At 45.1% G+C, this 23,799-nt stretch overlaps 1 protein-coding gene across 1 annotated transcript in view; it reads left to right on the forward strand.

Annotated features, from left to right (window-relative positions):
• Window positions 1–612: 612 nt before the first annotated feature.
• The window catches only part of NALF2 (NALCN channel auxiliary factor 2), a 79,170-nt gene continuing 55,983 nt past the window's right edge, over window positions 613–23,799 (forward strand). Inside the window, exon 1 of the mRNA XM_054040544.1 lies at window positions 613–1,434. Within this exon, the coding sequence (XP_053896519.1) occupies window positions 613–1,434 (822 nt within the window). The remainder of the gene's footprint in view (window positions 1,435–23,799) is intronic.

Genomic DNA, 23,799 nt, shown 5'->3' on the forward strand with positions numbered 1-23,799 from the left:
GCCTCCCCCTCCCCCTGCGTCTCCCCCCCTCCCCTGATCAATTTCTCAAGGTGTTCTCTGTACAGCTGAAGATGGCGACAGATTGAGGGGGGATGGAAAACAGGAGACACCGATCCAGGATGATCAGGAACGGGAAAAACGTTGCCCACCAAAAAAGAAAGAGGAAAGCAGAGTGATTGTGTGTGCAGGGGAGGGCAGAGGCAGGCAGGAGAGCGGAGAGGAGGCGAGGCACCCCGGCAGGATGAGGAGGGCCAAGCGCTGACTGTGGGGAGAAGGAGTATGCTTCTGCCTGGCTCCGCTCTGGGCTGAGGGGCTCGCTGTATGGACTGGCATTGGCGATCAGCAGCCTGGACATGTTGAGGACCGTGGCGCTGATTTTTCTTCCCGCAGCAACATGCAATGGCTGGTGGTAGCATTTAGCAGCCCAGGAGGAGGTGGAGGTGGTGGAGGAGGGGAAGGCACTTCCTTGTTTCTAGCCATGAGAATGATGCCCATCATCACACCATGCTTCAGAGGAGGTAGGTGACATTGTTGGGGGGAGTCTATAAGAGGAGAGGAGCAAAGAGAACCACGCCGGAGACCGCAGTAGCCCCCCCACTCAGCCCCTAAAATATGATCAGGGGGGCTTGGATGTATCCAAGAGAAGATGACGCTGTGTTAAAAATTTGTTGTGCACCAAGACAAAACGACAAACCCTGCGCTGATTCCGAGAGGGCACAGAAATGGCGAATGTCTCTGGCATCCCTTCTATTTTTCACTGTCCTCCTCTCTGATCATCTGTGGCTCTGTGCTGGAGCCAAGCTCAGATCCAAGGATAGGAGCTTAGCCATGCAGACGCCTTGGGGGGACGCAAGCCAGCGCGCCTTCCAGCCACATTTCCTACTGACAGGGGATCAACAGTCACAGGAGGGGAGGTGTGAGATTTTTTTAAGCAATTTGACCAAATTTGCTGCTCCGATCCCATATTGCACTGGTGCCCGGGGTCATTTCCATCTGGACTCAGCTTGCACCAAATTGTATTCCTTACAGCGACTCTTGGGCTCTTTCCCTTCTGTACCCTTAAGGCCACCCCCCTCCTCCTCCTCCTCCTCTTCATCAGCCTCTTTTTTTTCCTCTTCCTCCTCCAAAATAAACTTCTTAAAGGCTTATTTTAGGAACTTCAACCTCTCTTTTTGTGATACTTACACGATCTGGGACCTGCTGCTGGGCATGGCCGGCCCAGACAGCTTGGATTGCAGTTTGGACAACCTGATGGTGGATTTCGTGGCTGCTGCAGCCGGTGCTCTGGACGGAGAGGCGTGTAGCAGCTGCGTCCAGGCTTATCAGAGGCTGGACCAACACGCTCAGGAAAAATATGAGGAGTTTGACCTCTTGCTGGAGAAATACTTGCAATCAGAAGAGTATTCAGTTAGATCCTGCATAAGAGACTGCAAGGTAGGAGGGGGAAGCACAGGGGGCCTCCGAGCCCCTGCCAAACCACACTAGAAGAAAAGTAGCTTAAGGCAAATCACACCATTTTCCTGGGTCCCAGTCTCCCCTCCCCCATCTCCCTTGTTGCTCCTTTGTTCTGTCTGTTGGCTGGTTGGACTTTTTTGCTTTCACAAGAATTGGTTAATGCTGATATGGCCTCTTTGGATGTGCTGGAGCCCTGCAGCCCTGCAGTGTGATAATATACAGGCAAAAGTCACAGCAGCAGGAGGAAGATGAGGAGGAGGAGGAGAAGGGAATGAAACCATTCAGTCTGGTAAAAATAATAATAATAAAAGCCCGCTGAGGGTATGACTCGAGCACTGGTGGGTCCCCCATGCTCTCTTTCCTCTCACCCAACACAGCCTGGCAGAAGGCATTTCCTTGGGTCCTCAGATTCCTTTCTTCCTGGTCTGAAAGCCAGTGGCATTCCCCTGGGCTACCTGGGCTTTCCAAACCTAATCCCACAAAGGAGGCTGGAAGGGGCAGATAGCCTGAGGGGTGCCACCACAGAGAACATTCCTCTGGTCAAGTAAATCCGGGTGCTGCACAAGTTCAGTCCCATAGAAATGCCCGTTTTGGACGGGAAATCAGTGGAGCAAAGCCTATGGAAGTGCGTCCCCCCCATGCATGCAGTCCAGACTTTGGGCTAGTGACTAGAACTCGCACATGGAACAGGTGTGGGAGCCCATTGGCTGCTGCTTCATCCGGCCTGTTGTAAATCAGTGTCGCTCTTGCACAGGGGGGCGGGGGGAGGGGTGGGCTCTCGGTGGATAATTAGGCCAAGGTGTTCGAAATGAAGTGGCGACCTGGTGTGACCCAAGAGAACAATGGCTCTCCCCTTCCCCCCCCCCCCGCCCCCAGCTCTCTTGGATTGTCCTCTGCCCGGGAGACAGATCTCCAGAGAGATAGTCAGAGAAAGGGAAGAATCAGACGTTTGCCAACCCTGGTCCCTGCATACTTATGTCCCGAGGAAGGTGGCTGGTAGATCAGGGAGTTAGGAGTTGGCAGAGGCGAGGCCTTTGAACCTCTCCGAACTGTTTACTCTTAACCACCTATTTCTGCAAATCGCTTTCCTGTTTCCCTGTTTCCCAAAAGTTGGAGGGGAACGAATGATTCCCTTCCCCTTGCTAGAAGAGGCCCCTGGAGCTGCTTATGCTAAGCCCTCCATCCTCCTGCAGCGCAGTGCAGAGTCAGTGTTATGAGCAGCCTGCATTTTCCATCTGAATTTACAGCCACCCCACAATCCCTCTCCACCCCAGCCAGACAAGTCACTCAAAGGCAGCTCTAGTTTCCTCAGATTACATTCCTAGCAGATCCCTGGGTCGCTGTTAGTCATCAGCACACACAGCTACCCCTCTGGGTAGGGTTAGGGGCAGCTTAGTTCTGTCAGTTCTCCTCACTGAGTCATGGTGAGCTAGCCCTATCAGGTGGTGATGGTGGGAGAAGAGAGACCGCAGTGGGGTTGCTTCTGAGGCCCATGCTGGGTGATGATCGGGGAAGGGTAAGAAAAGTGAATGTACATCCCCCTGGACTCTGAGGCTGGATGCAGGGCTGGAGTGGAGTGTCTGGCAGTAAATAGACAGGCACTGGGGGAATTCTACTTGACTTGTGTAGACCAAATACTGAGAGCTCTAGGGGCTGGGCCCAGCAGTGAGTGTGTGGACAGTGCCTTGCACAGTGTGAGTGCTGCTATAATACAGAGAAATAATAACCATAACCAAATACATTTGTGTACCTGGGCACATTCATCCATGTAGACCCTTATCCTGCCCTTGGCAGTGACACGTGTGCCCGGTATTTCATAGGAAGGCAAAAATACCCACAATGCACTTAGCTAATTGTGCAATGCTGTAACTCTTGTGGAGAAGAATTTATTCCCAAAGCTGCAGGTCATCATTTCATATGCAAGAAGCATAAGAGTTGCCTGCCCCAGCACCAATTGGAACAAACCTCCCAGCCCACCGTAGTCAACTATGTTTTTAATGTATTCCAATGTCCATCCAGATTCCTTGTAAATTACATGAAACTCTTCAATCATTTCTCATGGAAATGACATAAAGACTTAATCCCCATGACATGACTCTTTGAACTTCAACATGTTCAACAGCCCTTGAGTGAGTCTGATGAGATTTCCTGACTTCACCTGTGCAATCTCCCTTTGGCTGCTATGTCCAGGAAATGTAACTGTCTTGTTAAATTATACCTGAAACCTTTTCTCGGAGCAATTTCTTGGGGGGGAGAGAGTGTCTGTGTGTTATAGCAAAGGCTTTGCTTCCACATCACCTCACAGAGCGACTGTGTCAGCACTCACAAACTGACCAGGGTTGCTCTTGGTCAACACTTTTATGGGAGACCTCTAAGGAAAACTCAGAGCTGCAGTAAAGGTACTTGTGATGCATTAATTGGTGCTCTTCCCCCCAAGGAAGTACTGAACTAACACCTTAGTACGGTGCTGGCATATGGAGTTGCTGCTGCAGGTACCAGCTGTCAGGTGATGTGAAATTGAGATTTTGATCATCACTTCCTGACAGTTTTTGTAATGAACCTTTTTGGAAAGATGTTAGCCCTGTTGTCCTGGGAAAGTTCCAATTTGGGTAATTACATTCTGCCTAAATTCTTCCTGCTGTTTCAAAGGTATATGGTGTTCGGCTTACACTGAATTGTTTTATATTGCTGCTCTGCTCTGTTAAATTGTTGTCATATTCCACTGGAAAATGACTGCATTATTGCCATTTATTATTTTTATTGCAGTAGCTTCCAAGTCCCTAGTCAGGAATAGGGTCCCATTGTGCTTGGCACTCTACAGACCTGCAGAAAGAGATGATCTCTGCCCCCCAAAAGCTCAGAATCTAAGACACGGTCATGGAAGAAGTGTAAAAAAAAAAAAACCAAAAGGAGTGAATAGGGGAGGAAGGAGAAGGGTAATAGTGATAGGGATACATGGCTGCAAAGACTAGCTACAGTCACAACTTGATGGTACTGAATCCTTTAATAAATAAATAAAACAGATATCAGCAAGCCCCACTGGCAATCTACCTGGGCATTTTCAGATGGCAGTTTTCCATAGGCATCACAGACAAAGCGTATCTTAAGGAGGGAGAAGGTAGTGGCTTTATGGATCAGTGTGGGGATTGTGTTCTATATGTAAGGAGCAGAGTGGAAGAAAGTACAAAGACATTTGTGGGGCAGGGGACAAATGGGCAGGCGTTGTTGGTGGGGTGACTCAATAAGCCACAGGTACGGAGTGGCAGAGATGTGTATATTTCCTGTGTGCATAATTTTAAAAGCATGTTGGCATCCTTTAGGATAGAAGGCCTATAGGAAAGTCAGACACTATCTGTGTGTAACTATCATAGAGGAATTCAGAAGTGTGAGTAACCAAAACACAGGAGACGTATATCAGGGGAATGATATAGAGAGGGAACTTTGTATATAAGAATATAAGAAAGGCCATCTTGGGTCAGACCAAAGGTTCATCTAGCCTAGTATCCTGTCTTCTGACAGTGACCAATGCCAGGTGCTTCAGAGGGAATGAACAGAACAGGTAACCATCAAGTGATCCATTCCCTGTCACCAATTCCCAGCTTCTGGCAATTACAGAGATACTAGAGACACCATACCTGCACCTCCTGGCTAATAGCCATTGATGGACCTATCCTCCATGAATGTATCTAGTTCTTTTTTGAACCCTGTTATAGCCTTGGCCTTCACAACATCCTCTGGCCAAGAGTTCCACAGGTTGACTGTGTGCTGTGTGAAGAAATACTGCCTTTTGTTTGTTTTAAACCTGCTGCCCATTAATTTCATTTGGTGACCCCTAGTTCTTGTGTTATGAGAAGGAGTAAATAACACTTCCTTATTTACTTTCTTCACACCAGTCATCATTTTACAGACCTCTATCATATCCCCCCTTAATTGTCTCTTTTCCAAACTGAAAAGTCCCAGTCTAATTAATCCTCAGTGGCCATCTACCTGGGCATTTTCAATATAAAGTTTTGGCATTAGTTCAGCAAAGCACTTAAGCACTTGCTTAACATCCACCTCTGTTGAGTTTAACATGTGCTTTGTGGAATAAGCTTTAATAGATAAACAGATTAAAGTACTAAATAAATTAGTGGATTGGGGGCTTAGATTAAAAACTGACACCACTGAAGTCTAAACACTTAGAAATAGATCCGTATGTAAACGGGTACTCAGATACCATGGTGATAGGCTTGGCCTGGGAACTTAGAAAGAATAATAGGTAGGGGTCAAGGTAGTGATAATAAGAAATATATCAGGTAATTTGCTAGATTGTCAAGTATTTACTGTGATTATTTATATCACCAAATAACATCAGTTTTACAAGTTTGACAAGATATATTTGAAATGTAGCATTAGAGTTCTCCATTTGCAAAAAGAAGATAATACCTAACTCATCAGTTGTGGTGATTAGTGAGTTATGACCTGTTTTGCAAAGGTTCTGAGCATGTGCAGCTCTCATTGCCTTCAGCTAAGGTTGTGGTTATTCAACAGGTCTGAAAATTCAAGCTATTAATGTATAAAGCAATTTAAATTTGTAAAGTACTATTCAAATGCTGAATACCATTGTATTTGAAAATATAACTTTGGGCTATATACTGTTCAGAGAATATCTGCATTTAGGCAACATTGCAGAGCACTTTTCAGCTGTTTTGTTTTGTTTTATGTTTGTTTGTTTTTAATGATAAAAAGAGCGAAAATGTGAGAATTAAAGGAAAATGCAGCAAAATCCGATTGGAAAAATCTGTGGCTTCTGCAAAAATCCTGTATAAAAGGACCCTGGCCATAAAGATTTTGGAGGTTCAAGTAACACATATCTCATTTGGTGGGTTCTTTGATTATACAAGTTTTCCTGAACTGAGTAAATATGCAACAAGAAGGAACATTAATCCTTACTGTGAAATGCTTTTTTCACCAGAGGAAAATGCTTCCTGCAAATGATTGTGACTTCCCTTGTTTTGCTCCAGATCAGCAGAGGATGAGAGCAGGACTCTGCAGACAACATTTTTGTGCGGCAGAGTGAGAGGAATTTTTGAGACATATTTTTGCCTGTCCCTCCCTGGGTTGAGGGACTCCAGAGAGAATGATACAGACCCAAAGTGGGGAAGGCAGAAGCAGGGAACCCCAAAGGGCCTCCCCTAAAAGGACACAACTCAGGGTTGGTTGTTGCTTTAGTTTTTCTTTTATTGACTTGAACACAGATGAAAGGTGCTGCACTGACAGCTGTGGAGGGTGGGATGTCTCTGTACACAACACATACAGCACAGACAGGGGGGACAAACTTCCTCTATGTGGTGGCTCCTGTCAACATCCTTCAGCCTGACCTGGAGGAGAGGACCCCCGCTAGGGGTGTGAGAGTAACTTGGACTTCATGGCCCACTCAGTCCTTGACATCACTGCAGAGAATGCCAGAAAGCAGGCCAATTAGTGCCAGTTGTGGTGATGGTGGCTTTTGTGATCTGGATATCTGCCCATGAGGAACTGGACTGAGACCCACCAAACCCATTTCACAAAATGGACATTAAAGCCATCAGAGAGTAATGATTTGGGGGTTGCACTGGAACTGGTGAAAGGCTCTAAGTCTCATTCACTATCCCTGGCCCATCCAGTCTTCCAGCAGTAAATCTTTTGGCCCTTTCTCTAATTCAGTGTTTCCCAAACTTGTTCCACAGCTTGTGTAGGGAAAGCCCCTGGTGGGCTGGGCCGGTTTGTTTACCTGCCGCGTCCGCAGGTCCAGCCGATCGCGGCACCCACTGGCCGCGGTTTGCTGCTCCAGGCCAATGGGAGCTGCTGGAAGCGGCGGCCAGTACGTCCCTCAGCCCGTGCTGCTTCCAGCAGCTCCCATTGGCCTGGAGCAACGAACCACGGCCAGTGGGAGCCGCGATCGGCTGGACCTGCGGACGCGGCAGGTAAACAAACCGGCCCGGCCCGCCAGGGGCTTTCCTTACACAAGCGGCAGAACAAGTTTGGGAAACACTGCTCTAATTAATCTCTTTCATGATAAGCCATGGAAAACCTAACGCCAGAAAACAATACAATCCCAGCTCTACTGGCACAAAATTCCTCAGAGACCCTTCCATCTGTGGAGGCACATCTCCCACCAGTAATTTCCTCCAAGAGGGACTATATAACTCAATAAATATCACAAATGCAACTATTAGGGAACCCCAATGATTTCAGTGACTTTTGGTTTTTTATTGGCTGGTTTATTTAAAAAAAAATCAGCCAGAAATAGCCACTCCAATTTTGCTGCAGCAGCTTTGACCCTTAGCAAAACCTATAAAATTTCCAGTGAAATGTGAAAACTGATATTCCATGAAAGGGAAAAAAATCTGATGAATTCTGTGAAAACGGTCCATTTCACTTCATTCAGAGGGTAAAGGTCAAGTGGCTGGGAGAGGTAGTGGGGGTTAGAAGTCTGGTGGGCGAAGAGGGCAGCAGCAGAGAAAAGCAGTGTTAAGGAGTTTCACTTTATTAATTTTATTATTATTTTTGTTTCATTTTCTTCTTGCCTGGTCACAAAAGCAACAGAGGCAGGGAGAGAATCCCCGACCTTAACTAACAGCTGGTGGGAGGAACTAACTCCCAGAGAGCCTTGACCAATTTTGAACTGCTGTCTGCCATAGGTACCTCGGATGTGAACCATGAAGGTCCTTAGGCTCCTAAATCCCATAGTTAGGCACCATGGTGATTCACAAACTCCCACTCAGCTGTCACTTAACACAGCAGGTGCCTAAATTCAGAGCGCCCCTAAGTTTTTGTCTCTGGACAAGCACTCTGTAGCCTCACTTTAGGCATCTGGATGCCCATCTCCCACCTGATCGCCAGAGCCGTTCACAAATTGAGAAAATTAAGTGTTCGGCATGGGCAAAGGCAGTGGCATCATGGGATTTTTTAAAAATGTTTGAACCTATCTGGCTTCCTCCAATGCAGAAAATCCTTGAATGCCCACTGCTGAGTGGCAAAGGACCAAGGGATACCCTCTGAGAAATGCCACATGCTTAGCCCACAGCAAGGCACTGCCATGTGTACACAATGATGTGAACTGAAAGAAGGAACAAGTGTCCCATGTGTGTGCATGCTATTATGATGGCTTACGTTCTGTGAATTAAATAACATGCATACATCAAATCAATCCAGTTCAACACATACACATACACACATACCCCTGTGTTGACAAGCCCTATGTCAGGTTCAGGGACCTGATCCAATTGTTTAGAGGCACCTTCCCTGAAGAACAGAGTCCTGAACTGTAGAATAGCATTCCACTGTAACTCGCAAAGGAGAAAGGTACATGCTAGCAAATGTTCTCAACAGAACAATGAGACGTAGGCACCTTTAGCTAGTATAGACTCTGTTAGCAAACATCTTCTCTTGCGGTAGGTTCACAGGTAAATCCCGGCTCCAAGATCTGTCTCTCCTGTTTTTCCTTCCAGCCTTTCCAGCCCTCCTGGGCACAGGAAGAGATGGAATGATTTAAAAGGCCAGAGCTCTGTGGTGAGTGCTTGACCACTTGCTGGTTTGTTTGAATAGAAGTAGGTACACAGAAGTCACTGTTTCTTAATAAATCAGCTGCAACCATCCCTCCTCAGGCAGCCCAAGCTGAGTGGAGTTGGGCCTGGTCAGTACTTGGCAAAGAAAAAGGCAGGTGTTGCAGGAAGTGGTATAGATAATTCAGTATTAAGTATTTGCTAAGTGTCAGTGTGTTTAACACCTTACAAGATACAGATCCTGCCCCAAGGAGCTTGCAGTATAAAAGACAAGCAAAGATTAGACAAAAATCACACTTGCAGATCCAGAAGATGGACATTACTTAATATGGTGGGGTCTCTATATAAGGAATAGAGCTGTTTAGATTATTCATTACAAAAATATTCAAAGCAAATGTAGACCATGTTTGTGTTTGGGAGTCATTCATAAACTTATTCTGATTTCTGCAAACAACTTTGGTATTCTAGAGGGACACCATCAACTTTAAAACCACACTCTGTCTGAAAATGTTTTACTTATTACTGTTCCAACTAACAAGAGCACTATGGCTAACAGGTTAGATGAGGAAAATTCTTTTCTCTATTTTATTGGTTCAGTACATTTGGCAGCACTTGTGTAGTGTCAGTTTCACTGTCCCCCCTGTTTGCTCAGTTAATTGGTTTCCCCTAGTTGGTTGTGGGGGTCTATTTCACACCAACAAGGGAAAGGCTAAAAAGAAAGAAACTGCAATTGTAAACCCACAAAAATTGGCAGAGGGGATGCAAAGTCAGGTGCAGTTTCTGTGTCAGGGGTGGCTTGCCCCTTTGTAGAGGGCGTATTGTAGAGGCACACCTGACAGAGATCAGCAGTTTCCCCTCCCCAGGGCAGCAGGAAGCTGCAGAGAGGAGAGGGAAGCTCAAGAGACTATAAAGAGTGAGAAAGGCAGCTGTAGGGAAGACCCTGAGACCAAGGGAGTTATTCCAGCTGGGATGGGCTGGGACTAGCCTGCTATGGTAAGGTGCCTGACCAGACCAGGGCAGTTTGGGTTGTACCAAACTGAAAGGAAGATTCTTGTATTTAGATGTGAGTTATAAGTTAATAAACCAGACCCTAAGTATGGTTGTTGTTATTGGGATTGAAAAAGTTTTTCTTTTTAAGCTCAGTTTGAGGAACTCAGAGGGGGAAACTGATGTGAGGAATTGTCTTCATAGCTGCCATGAGACCACAAGGGGGTGCCTCTGAGGAGACCACTTACTGACCATCTGAAACAACTTCAAACCTGGCTTGTTTGTTTGTTGCAACTAGATTTTAGGTTGACTGTGGTTCCTTGCTTTGGTTCTTATAAACCACTTAGTGATGGCTAGGTTGAGCACCAATGGTGTATAATTGACTTTTGCTCTTCCTGTTCATAATGACAGACAAACAAAAAAGCAAATGTGTATATGTGTTTGGCTGTCTAACATTGGCTGTTTTTCCTCCACCCTTGGTATGTTTCTTGTCTTCTCAGGCCCTGGTGCCACAAACACTTATACATGTGTGTAAGTGAATGCACAGAGCAGCTCTCTTGAAGTCAATGGATGAGTTTTTTTTTTTCCAGAAGAGTCTAAAGGTGTTAAGGACAGAAGTTCTATTGAATTTACTACCTGAATCCCAGTCCATGTGGGACTGCTCACAGTGTGTACAGTTAGGCAATTGCAAAAGTCTTTGCAAGTCTGTGTCCTTAGACTGTAGGATCCTGAGGGCAGGGACTGTGTTTGTAGAGCACCACGCATAATAGGCCCTAGTCCGGGCCTCTGGGCACTCCTGCACTATGAGGACCAGATTCTCTGCTGGTGTCAATCAATGTAGCTCCATTGAAGTTGATGGAGCTATGCCAACTTACACCAGCTAAGAATCTGCCCCTAAATAGTTAATAACAATGGTCCAAATATTATGGACCAACAACTTTCAGTTCATGGGTTTTGTTGTTGGTGTGTGGGGCGCGCTTTTTTTTTTTTTTTTTTAAACAAGCTCTTTACTCTGATTATTTACTGCTACTTATCTGGTGGCTGAAGGCTCACTTATGTTACATGGCAATACTGCTACTCTTTGACTGGATGAACTATTTTTTTTTTCCAATAAATCCTGAATAATGAGTTAAGCACTTCCTGGTACAAATGACCAGAAAAATCACCTTTGGTGCTAAAATGTGTGAAACTTCTAGGAATGCTTTCACGAATACCCTGTGGTCACCCGATTACTGACAAATTAGCTATTAACTCTTTGTATGATGGATGTGTCTAAAGGTCCCAGCCAAGATCAGGGCTCCATTGTCAATAGTAGCAGAGTGAAGTTGGCATTCATAACCGTATTTGGTAAATTTGGCTTTTCCTCATTTGACCAGCTGTAATTCAGAAGGTGAAGGCTCAGTGCTGTGAGGGTGATGGCCTAATACAAAGATGGATAAATCACAGAGGGTGCTACTGGCCCACTTAAGCCAATACTGAGTCAATATTCTTCATGATATTTATAGATGGAAGTGCTGGAGGTGCCCTCTTTCAGGGCAGACAAACAGACCAATGCTCTCTAGCTCTGACTACACAATTAAATATTTTTTCTTAAATGTGCCATGCCCTGTATTTATATTTTCCTCTACAAATAGTTATTCCAAAAAGCTTTAAGTACTAACTCAGAACACAAAGTCCCTTAAAAAGTTATTGAGGAAAATAAATAACCCTGGGACAAAGTACTGTTGTGGATTAAGAACTGATTGTGTGGTAGGAAACAAAGAAATGTGGCTGGTTACTTCTTAGTGCACAGAGAGGTTAATAGCAGAAACCCCAGGCTCTGTATGGTAGTTCCTCCTCTAGATCCCTGATCTATTGAGTTCCTCTAAAATTGGTGGCATTTGCTGATGATACTAAACATAGTTTCACAATAAAAACTAGAAATGGGCTGAAGAGGTTGAATTATGTTTGCAAAGCCAGCAGTGATACATGTCTAGGTTCAACTTTTTTTTTTTTTTTTTTTTTTTCCTGAACCACCAAAAGGTAGGAGCGGGTAGCTGAATAAAAGGTTCTTGTTTAGACATACTAATTTTTATTGAAAGACCGAGACTAGTGTGAAACTTTGTATGGACTTGAAGTCATTATTAGACTGAGCAGCCAGGTGGCTGCTGAAAGTCACACTGGATAAGCGTATTGTAAAGCGCAATACAAACCTCTCCTGTAGCCTGATAGAGGAGACACACTGGCAGGGTCTGACACTAGGATTCTGTAGCTGGCAAGGTCAATCTTGGGCTTATGGGGGTGGGCGGCAGAAGTCTCCTGCTGTTTCCTAGCTGAGAGCCATGAAAACCAAGTGATATTCACTCATTCCTGGGGTAGAGGGTTTGTCATTTGTGAATCCTCCTGCAACCTAGATCATGACTTCAGAGCTGTGAGGAGCAGGAACAACTGCTGATGCTGGAGCTAATGCCAGTTTCTCCCCTGGTAGCTGAGATGCTCTTTGCTGAGTAGCTAATGTGGCCTCAAGGAGGCCGCTCAGTAATATGTGGCAACAAGCTCATCTGGACTGAGCAAGGGATTTCTGTGGTCTTGTCCCAGTGCTGCCACCGACAACCTCTCTGGCTCATGGCTGCAGAGGTTATGTGACTTGGCCAAGTTTTCCCCATCTATAAACTCTACTTATTAGAGGTGATGGAGTGCAAGGAGATAAGAGCTTCATTTCAGAGGGTTTTTTGCACAGCTCTCATGATGATTTAATCAACTTTTATGTTGTCCAGATGTCACTTGTCCAAATTTCAAGCTAGATCCAAGCTGCATGTCATTAATAGACATGCTATGATACAAGTTACACAGCTCAATGAGTGTGGCAGGCCCAGAGCTAGAGCAGCTGGAAAGAGACTTCACAGGTGGCCCAGGTTAAACAATAAAACCCTCTCTGGGGTTCCCCTCTTATCATTCTTGTTCAATCAGAAACAACACAACCATGAAAGTCTCTGGCTGCCTTTCTTTACTGCAGCTTCTCAGGCTGTAAATTCCAAACCCACAAAGGAAATTAAACAAAACACACATAGGGCAGTTGTTCTGTCCCCAGAGTTTTCTGTCCTGGCTTCTGCTCAGATCACTCTCTTATTCCCAATACTAGCCCAAGCTCAGCTGCCTCTCAGTGCCTCAGGTCAGGGAGTCCCCCAGCCTGGACTCTGAAATCCCTTCCTGTAGTGAAGCTGAGGCCCACATCCTAAGGGCACCAATAGGCATGGTGCAGCAGGGCTGTGGGATCCCCTTGGGGACCCCAGATAACCTGCACATGCTCTCAATGAGTCAAAACAGAAGCATGACAAAATGCTTCCCTGGATCTGAAACCGTCAAATCTGTAGTTATCTAAAACATTTATTATATTTAAGCTCCAACAACGTGCTCACCATTGTACAAGACAGTTCCTACCCTCGAGACCTTCCAGTCTAGGAGACGGACTGATAAGATGTGCTGGGAGGGTCATGGAAAGGACAATTTCCCTTAGATCATTTTTTAAACCCTTAATTCTTTTCTTTGAGCATTCCAGAAGAAGTGAGCCTTTCAGAGGGATTGAATGAGGAGAGGGTGGGAGGGTAGTAGATGAAGATAGGGAGGGGAAGGATGGGAGCAGGCATAAAGGTGGCAATGGGTGAAGGAAACTAAGGTCTAAAGATTGATATTGCTGGTGGAGCAAAGAGGGCTAGGGTTACCAAGATTAGAGGTGGGAGCTGAGATAGAGGCTGGCGCTGAATTGTGTGGGTTCTGAAGGTGGAGAGAAGTTTAAATTCAATATGATGAGCAAGAAGGAGCTAGTTGAGTGATTCAGAGATGCACTTACTTCCTGGCTGGGTGAGGAGAAGAGAGTAGAGTCCAAGATGTCCCTGAGATTGCAAGACTGAGCAATGGAGAGAAAGCTGGTGCAAGCAACAACAATGGTGAAAGGAGAGAGAGAAGAATTCAAGTGCTGAGCTTGGTCCATGTTCTTGAGCTGGTGGTAAGTTATCCTGGATGGTCTATTGGAGGGACAGCATGATATACAGGCCTGGATGGGGGCTAACTATTACTTATCTCATTAGAACTTACAAAAAAACTAAAGTCTGTTCTGTCTGTCAGACTGCAAGCTCAGCAGGGCATGGACTATATTTACCTTTGTATATTGTACAGTACCAAGGACATGGTCAGCACTGAGCACATTAATAATGAGTTAATGTTTGTAAAGTGCTGCATCCATGATAGTAGAACTTAATGTTGATGTTGAGAAGACCATGGAATGCAAAGGGGAGCTCGGGTGACCCCCACTGAGACAATGGGGAGCAAAGAGAACAGCAGTAGGGGAGAGACAACATAACCTGGGAGACAGCCAGGGGGCTCAACAGAGAATGGGGCAACAGTGGGAGGACAGAAGAGGAGGTACTGCTTTTCAAAAGGGGGTGGGGTGGAAACTAGACCAAAGTAGGTATGGAAACGAGACACAAGAAGGAAAATGGGAATAAAGGGGTGGAGGAAGGGAATAAGCTGGAAGAGATGCACACTGTTTAGGTTAGTGAATTGTATTGAATTTATGGTGCTGCCCAGCATCTCTAAGTCTGGAGGCCAGGGCTCTGAGCAGATAGGGTACACTAATGTAATGGGTTACTCCGGATCCTACTTCAGTTATTTTTTCTAACACTCACCACTTGCATTTCAGCCTAGTGTCTCCCAAACTACATGGTTTTATAGAAAATTGTCCCTTAAATTTTCTTTTCAATACAGATGCACCCCAGGTTATGCAAACCCGACTTATGCAAATCCACACTGACGGAAAGTTCCATAAGTTGTTCCCCCCACCACCACCACCAATAATTGTCGGGTACATGTTCCTGATTTACGCAAAAGTTTCAAGAATACCTTCTGTAAGTTGGAGTGTCTGCATTGATAGCTATAGGGGAGCCCCATCCACAAGTTTCCACAGCAAAGAAGCTGGTGGTGAGCTAAGCCAAGCCCAGAATGCAAAGGCCAGCTGTGGGATCGGAACTGTAAGATATCTGTGGAAAATAAGACCTGGTGAGAGAGCTCCATGGAATCCTCTGCAGCTAATTCTGTCCCAACATTCTACTTGCCTTTTTAACACCGGCCATGATCTAATATATTCCAAGAGGTGGGACATCATAGCTTTGCCCAGTGATGGGCTCCTTGTCTTAGATGTTAAGCCAAGATGGAAAAGGTCCAAAAAGGGGCAGAAAAGATATCAGTAGCAACATACAGGGTTCTTTAGCATAGCAGGTAGAGGTTGTTAAAGAAGAGTTGGTCTAGTGCAAATGGATCAGTCCCCCTGTCATACACTGTCTGAAGTATCAAGTCAGTGGGGCCTGATGTTCACCTCAGGGTGCTGAATGAATTAACTGAAGAAATATTGGAGCCACTGGCAATAATATTTGCAAATCCATGGATGACAAGAGAAGTCTTGGAAGACTGGAGAAGGACTAACCTGGTACCCATTTCTAAAAAGGAGGAACTAGGAAATTATAGACCAGTTAGCCTGACCTCAGTACCTGGGAAACTACTAGAGCAATGTACGAAACATTCAACTTGCAAATATCTGGAGGATGAAGGGGTAATCGCTAGCAGCCAGCATGGATTTACTAAGAACAAGTCATGTCAAAACAGTTTTGATTTCCTTTTTCGATAGAGTAACTGGTTTGGGGGGAATATGGTGGGCATAATATCACTGGACTTTAGCGAGGCTTTTGACACCATCCCACATGACATTCTGATAAGTAAGCTGGAGAAATGGGGGCTCGATGGCACTACCATTAAGTGGATACAAAACTGCAAACAATGAGTAACTATTAATGGAAGATGTCAGATTGGAAGGAGGTCTTGAGTGGGGTTCCACAGGGATCTGTTCTGGGTCTGGTGTTTAACATATTTATTAATTACCTGCATGTAGGAATAGAGAGTACAGTGATCAAATTTGCAGATGTCACAAAGCTGGAGGGGTAGCCAACACTTCTGAATTTTATCTCTTTCCTCCAAGGGGTCTTAATAAATTGTTGAATTTCATTGTCATCTATATCCCAGTTCTCCACAGACAAATGTAAGGTGCTACACTTGAACCAAATGCACAAATACAGAAGGGGGATAGCTGGCTGGGAAGCAGTGCTGCTGCCAACAATCTAGGAATTGCAATGGATCACAACCTCAACATGAATCGACAGTGCAATACGGTTGCAAAAATAAAGCAAATGCAATTTTAGTTTGCATTAACAGAGGCATAACATGCAAGTCACAAGAGGTGATAATACCACTATATTGGGTGCTGGTTAGGCCTCAGCTGGAGTAACATGACCAATTTTGGTCACCAATGTATAGAAAGGATGTAGAGAAACTGGAAAGGATCCAGAGGCGAGTGACAAAGATGATCAAAGAGATGGAATGCAAATCATAAGAGCAAAGGCTGAAGGAACTGGGCATGTTTAACTTGGAAAAGTGGTGATTAAGGGGAGACATGATATCGGTTTTCAAATACTTGAAAGGCTGACATAAAAAAAGATGGAGAAAAGTTCTCTCTTGCCACAGACACGGGACACGAGGCAGTGGGTTCAAACAGTATAGCAAATTTAAATTAAATCTCAGGGAAAAACTTCCTAACAGTAAGACAATGGAACAGACTGCCTAGGGAGGTCATGGAAGCTCCTAAACTGGATGTTTTTGAAAGGAGTCTGGATAGCCACCTGTCCTGGATGGTGTAGGATTTGTTGAGTCTAAATCTTGGCTAGACTAGATCAGTGGTTTTCAAAAAAAATTTCTGTAGACTCAGTTGAAGAAAATTGATGCCCACGACCTAACAAAGCTGGGGATGAGGAGTTTGGGGTGTGGGAGGGGACTCAGGGCTGGGGCAGAGGGTTGGGGTGCAGGGGTGAGGGATGTGGTGTGGGGCCAGGATGGAGGGGTTCAGGATGTAGGAGGGGGCTCAGGGTTGGGGCAGAGGGTTGGGGTGTGGTAGGGGGTCAGGGCTCTGGGCTGGGGGTGGAGCTGAGGGGTTTGGGGTGCAGGAAGGGGCTCTGGCTTCCTGCCTGTCCTGGTACTGCAGACCACACTGTGCCCCCAGAAGCAGTCAGCAGGTCTGGCTCTTAGGTGGAGGTGGAATTGGCCAATGGGAGTGCAGAGCCAGTGCTCGAGGTCAGAACAGCACGCAGAGCCCCATGACCCCCCTGCCTACAAGCCAGACCTGCTGCTGGCCACTTCTGGGGCACAGCGTGGTGTCAGAACAGGTAGAGACTAGTTTTTACTGGCCAGCATTCAGAGTCCCTGGGTGCTGAGCAAGGCGACCCAGTGCTTTGCATTCAGTGACCCAAACTTTGAAAACCACTGGACTATAGGATTAGAAAGGACTGCAAGGGTCATCTAGCTCTGTGATAAGAGAATTGGTATCACTGAAATGAAGTTAGTGGCTGATAGATTCAAACTAGGGCTGTTGATTTAATTGCAGTTAACTCACGTGATTAACTCAAAAAAAATTGATTGCAGGTTTAATGCAATTAAAACTGCAATCAATAGAATACCAATTGAAATTTATTAAATATTTTTGGATGTTTTTTGACGTTTTCAAATATATTGATTTCAACTACAACACAGAATACAAAGTGTACAGTGCTCACTTTATATTTTGATTACAAATATTTGCACTGTAAAAATGATAAAGACAATATTTTTCAATTCACCTCATACAAGTACTGTAGTGCAATCTCTTTATTGTGAAAGTGCAACTTACAAATGTAATTTTGTTTTGGGTTTTTTGGTTCATTTTGTTTGAGTTCAGAGCCTACAAGTCCACTCCGTCCTACTTCTTGTTCAGCCAATCACTAAGACAAACAAGTTTGTTTACATTTACGGGACATAATGCTGCCCACTTCTTTATAATGTCACCTGAAAGTGAGAACAGGTGTTCACATGGGACTTTTGTAGCCAGCATTGCAAGGTATTTACGTGCCAGATATGCTAAGCATTCATATGCCCCTTCATGCTTCGGCCACCATTCCAGAGGACATGCTTCCATGATGATGCGTGTTTTTAAATAAATAATAATAAAAAAGGGTTAATTAAATTTGTGACTGAACTCCTTGGGGGAGAATTGTATGTCTCCTGTTCTGTTTTACTTGCATTCTGCCATATATTTCATAGTAGTCTCGGATGATGACCCAGCACATGTTCATTTTAAGAACACTTTTGCTGCAGATTTGACAAAATTCAAAGAAGCTACCAATGTGAGATTTCTAAAGATAGCTACAGCTCTCGACCCAAGATTTAAGAATCTGAAGTGCCTTCCAAAATCTGAGAGGGACGAGGTGAGGAACGTGTTTTCAGAAGTCTTAAAAGAGCAACACTCCGATGCGGAAACTACAGAACCTGAACTACCAAAGAAGAAAACTAACCTTCTGCTGGTGGCATCTGACTCAGATGATTAATCTGAACATGCTTCAGTCTGCACTGCTTTGGATTATTACCGAGCAGAACCAGTCATCCGCGTGGACGCATGTCCCCTGGAATGGTGGTTGAAGCAAGAAGGGACATATTTACCTGCCAGATGCACTAAAGATTCATATCTTGTGATGCTGGCTACAACAGTGCCATGCAAACGCCTGTTCTCTCTTTCAGGTGACCTTGTGAACAAGAAGCATTATCTCCTGCAAATGTAAACAAACTTGTTTGTGTGAGCGATTGGCTGAACAAGAAGTAGGACTGAGTGGATGTGTAGGCTCTAAAGTTTTACATTGTTTTATTTTGAATGCAGTTTTTTGTATATAATTCTACATATGTAAGTTCAACTTCAATGATAGACATTGCACTACAGTATTTGTATTAGATGAATTGAAAAATACTATTTCTTTTTTACAGTGTAAATACTTGTAATCAAAAATAAATATAAAGTGAGCACTATACACTTTGTATTCTGTTATAATTGAAATCAATATATTTGAAAACCTAGAAAAAATCCAAATATATTTAAATGGTATTCTATTAGTGGTTAACAGTGCAATTAATCACGTGACTGATTTTTTTTATTTGCATGACAGCCCTAGTTTAAACTAAGGAAATATTCCACCCACAGTCTGAGGAATTCCTGGAGGCTGGAGTGTCAAATGCTATCATTTTGGAGATATAAAAGGAGCTTTTTGATTTTTTTTTTCTGACGAGTAACAACCAGGTTTGCTAAGGGAGGAGTAAGCAAGCTTCATGCTTCAGCTGATCCGTGCAGGAGACGAGAAGGATTTTTCCCCATGCCATGTACAGTAATTGGACAAACACTTTAAGGGTGGTCTTCAACATCTTCTAAGATATCACAGGCCACTGACAGATGTGAGACACCAGACCACTGGTCCACAGCTAGTATGACCTATGTTCCTACAAATATAGACAGCACCAGGGTCCAAAGGAAAGGGTTCTCCCCAGCTGGGGCTCCCCTGGAAATGATGTCCCAAGCTACAGCATTCACTGACATGATCTGTGCTGGGTCTCTCAGGCCTTGGATTTCACTGGAAGTATGCCAGGAGAGAAAGCCTTCACTGATTGGTTGAGGATAAGATGGCCCCTGTGTCAATTCTCCTCCAATCTAAGTTTATTAGCTAATGGTTTCCCCTTTGGGAGTAGAACACCCAATACTGTTATTTATTAATAGCGGTTATGTAGTGCCTGGAAGTCCTGGATCACAATCAGGGCTCCTGTTGCCCAGGGTGCTGTACAAACACTGTAGGAGACAGTCCCTGCCCCAAAGAGCTGACTCCTTGCCTATTTAAGATTGGCCTGTGATCTCCCCAATAGTCATGGGGGTTGTTTGTCTCGGTTCTGATTTCAGCAGGATCCTCCAGTAAGATTAAGAGGAAAATTGGAAAGAACTCTTGCTTCCTGGACAGTAATGATGAAGAGGGGAAACCTGGTGCCTCTCTGGAAGCATCAGAAATGTCAGACACCAAGAAGGGAAAGGGTCTGTTGTGGGGAGGGAGGACAAGGGATAGACTTAAACAAAGGGAGATTTAGGCTGACTACTCGGAAAATCTTCCAGGCAGGAATGAGTCTTCAAGGGAAGGGTTAGACATCCATTTAGTCATGTAACTTGAACTGGACTGCAGAATATACTGGAGAAAACGTTCCTGCTTCTCCCCTCAGGGAGATCCTGGTTCCATGGAAGTCAATAGCAAAACTCCTGTCCTGTTGACTGTGGTGGGGTCAGGATTTCACCAGTGAGGTGGAGACAAGCTATGGTCGAATGGGTCTCTTCCATTTCTATTCTCTACGCAGCTCTCTAGGAATCGGGAAAGGCTTCAGTGTAAGATTTGTTCCTGTTAGGTTACTGTTGGGCCTCAGATAGTCCTTGACTGGAGCAGCAGGACCCAGCCAATATAGTGACTATGACATGGAAGCTATTGTCACTAACACACAATGAGCAACAGCCCTTCTCCCTGACTTCACAGAGAAGCAATGAAATCTTGCCACAGCTTTGCAAGTCCAGACTCTTAAGTCTGCTGCAGATGTTAGTAATGATAGCATTTAGCTCGTCTCAACTAGAGATCTCAGAGCATCTCCTTAAGTTACACTATTCTCATTTCACAAATGGGGAAACTGAGGCACAGAGGGGAAGTGATTTTCCCCATGGTGGCAGAGCTGGGAAGAGAACAGCTCTCCTGATTCCTACTCCAGTGCTTTGTCCACTGAAGAACACTGCCTCTGTTTTGATTTCCCCTTTATGCTCAGGTGTGGGTGTACAGGGGGTGGGGAGCAGCCCATGCTGCACCCTGATAAAGAATGTAGGTACTGGAAGTTTGCTCAAATGAATGTACCAAGTGCTCCAATGAAAGCAACAATGAGGTTTCATTTATAAACCTCTCATCTGTACTGGCTGGGCTTCAGCTGCTCCTCCTCCTTTCAGTTCCTGGCCTGGTTGCAGGTGGAGGCAGCATGTACATATCTCATGCACTCACCATATGGCAGCTGTTTTCCATTTCACTGCATGTGCACTGGCCTCTCTGCGCTCCAGTCAAGGGTGCCTTCTTGGCTACCGCACAAGCCAGAGAACTGTTATGTGAAGCCAAGCGGTCATGTCTTGAGCCTGGGGCCAGCATTCAGCTCTGAGGAAGTGTCATGGAGTGTGGGGGAGTCAGGGCCCCACACCCCCCACTTCCTGCAATTCACCGTGACACTCAGCCAGCCAGTAAAACAGAAGGTTTATTAGATGACAGGAACACAGTCCCAAGCAGAGCTTGTAGGTACAACCAGGACCCTCAGCCAGGTCCCTCTGGGGGGCAAGGATCTTAGACCCCAGACTTGGGGTTCCCTGTGTCTTCCCAACCAGCCCAAAACTGAAACCAAGACCCCTCCCGCAGGCTCTCTCCCTCTCCTTTTGTCCAGTTTCCTGGGCCAAGGTGTTGGGGGGTGGGGAGAGTCTTCCTGGCTCAGGTATCCCTCACCTAAAGTCATCCCCTGCTCTCCCATCCCCCATGCAGACAGTCCAGTAAAACTAAATGACATTCGCAGGTCAATCCACCCCGCTCCCTACTGCATCACAGGAAGTTTTTCAGCTAAAGCACATTTAACATTCAGGGGAATTTTTTAAAATTCACCCCTCCAACAATATATCCCTGTAGGTCCCTTTCCAGCCATTCTTACTTGGCCTTGGAAGTCAGTGGGACCTCTTCCCAGCTAAGGACTCAGAACTTGGGCTTTAACACTCTAAACAGAGTTTGATTCAGTAGAATGTGGTGAGCAGCTAGTGTGTGACCCAGTTACTTCTGATAATGCAAACAAAATACGTTGTAAAATGGCCGAGACATTTAGCTTTGGAAAAACAGCATGTGCCGTAACCGCTTTTCATAAGAACAGTGACTATGCATGCTGGGAGTAGATATTTAGGAAAAGCTGCTGCAGTCTAGCAAGTTTCAGATTGCCTACATTTGAACATTACACTTCTGTGTGTCATAGTCTATCCTGCCAGCTCTCACTGCTATGGAGGAGCTGTTTCCTTAAGTGCTATCTAAAATATATATTTTTAAAAAATACTACTGTTGTGCTCAATGCTAAAGTTGTGAGTCAAATACAAGCAAGGAAACCCAAAGATTAGGCCTAAGCACTGACCTCAATTCATCCTGCTAGACCATGTTGCTTGCTTAAATCCAGTTATATTTTTAGTTTTGTTACATTTTTATTTATGGAAGCCTATCGCCTACATCAATACTGGTGTTGCAAAGTTGGGCCTCTGTGGCACCAGTGATCAAAATTTCATCTGCATTGCCTTTGCTTTTCATGGATTTTGTCAGTTTGTCAACTACTCACTGAGGGGGAGTATGTTATTGATCAGCCATTTTCTAAAGTTACTTCACACTTTCACATTACATCCTGTAATAAATCAACAAGGTTACAAGCCCTTCATAAAAAGCAGCCCCAAGAGCGCTCCTGCCAGACTAACTTAAAAAAAAAAAAAAAAAAGCAGCAGTGTTACTTTTTATTGATGACAATATGAATTTTTACCTGTATTTCATGGGGCAAAAAAGAATTTGAGTCCACAAGGAACCAAGACAGCATTTAACTTGCTAGCCTTTACCAAGATCACTTCACTCTTGTTACATTTAACCCCGACCCCCAGAACACTTGGTATACATGAACTGATCAAAGGAGTTGGCTTGAGTAAAAGGATTGATACAAAATATATTTTTTTACAACAGACATTTTTTTTCATATTTAAAGTTCCAATTCCTGGAATTGGAAGGGTGGCAAGGCACTGTTAGAAGTGGCTACTGATTGCTCCACCACTACAGCATTTGCTCATGCTTCTCAGACTAAAGGTGCTTTACAACCCCATGAGCACAGCACTCCTGAAAGAGTGTTCTCAACTCCAGTGAACGCATCATGAGCACTGACTTTTTGCCCTTGCTATGGGAGCAGTCTTGAAAACGCAGTATGCTCCTATCTTGACATGATTTTAGGGACACACAATAAGAGGGAGACCAGACCCATACACAATGCCCTATAGCTTTGCAAGTGTTCTAATCCTAGCTGTTTAGCAGACTACTAATATTTCTGTGCCCTTCCCCATGCATACTGTTAATCAAAGCCTCATACAGCTACCTTTTAGGGGACATAACCATCAATCACTATTTTACAGATAAGATAATTGAGAGCCTGCACGGGGTCACTTCAGATAGTGACTGGAGGTTTATCCCCATCTCTAACTTAATAATAAAGCCACAGATCCATGAGTGGCACATGAGCCCCCCTTTTGGGGAGGCTAGCCATGCGGTTCTGCCCCTTCTGCCCAAGGGCCCCCAACACCCCCACCCCTGTGGCTGGAGGAGCCCAAGCCAAATAGCTCTGGACCACTGGCCTGCTGCCCTGGTCACCCCCAGCCACCTCCTGGCCTCTGACCAGAGCTGACCTGCCACCAGCTTGGAGGAGAGGGCTTTGCATGGGCAGAGCCAGGACTTGGTTTAGGGGAGGCTTAGCCTCCCCGGGCTGCTTATACCCACCACCCATGCACAGATCAACCACTTTGCCACCGGCTCTTTTTGAAGGCGCGGCTGAAATGGCGTACTTGTATAACCCATGCTGCCACTCCGTGGCTCTCAGTCACTCTAATGGCTAGACTACGTGTATAAGTTATGGTCTGCTACTCTACTTCTATTAATGGGGCAAGTTCTTTGGTTCAAGTACCAGATAATCGTGCTTTTTTTTATATCCTGGGGATGCAGGTTCAATCCATGCAGATGACCCAAACAGGTGCTTTGTTAGCTGTGACTCTAACCACTAGACTATACTCTGCTCCCAGAGCCAGGAATTTCTGATCTGATTTGGGAGTCAATCTGATTTGGGG

This window comes from Malaclemys terrapin, chromosome 9 (assembly GCF_027887155.1).
Source record: "Malaclemys terrapin pileata isolate rMalTer1 chromosome 9, rMalTer1.hap1, whole genome shotgun sequence".
Taxonomy (NCBI): Eukaryota; Metazoa; Chordata; order Testudines; family Emydidae; genus Malaclemys; species Malaclemys terrapin.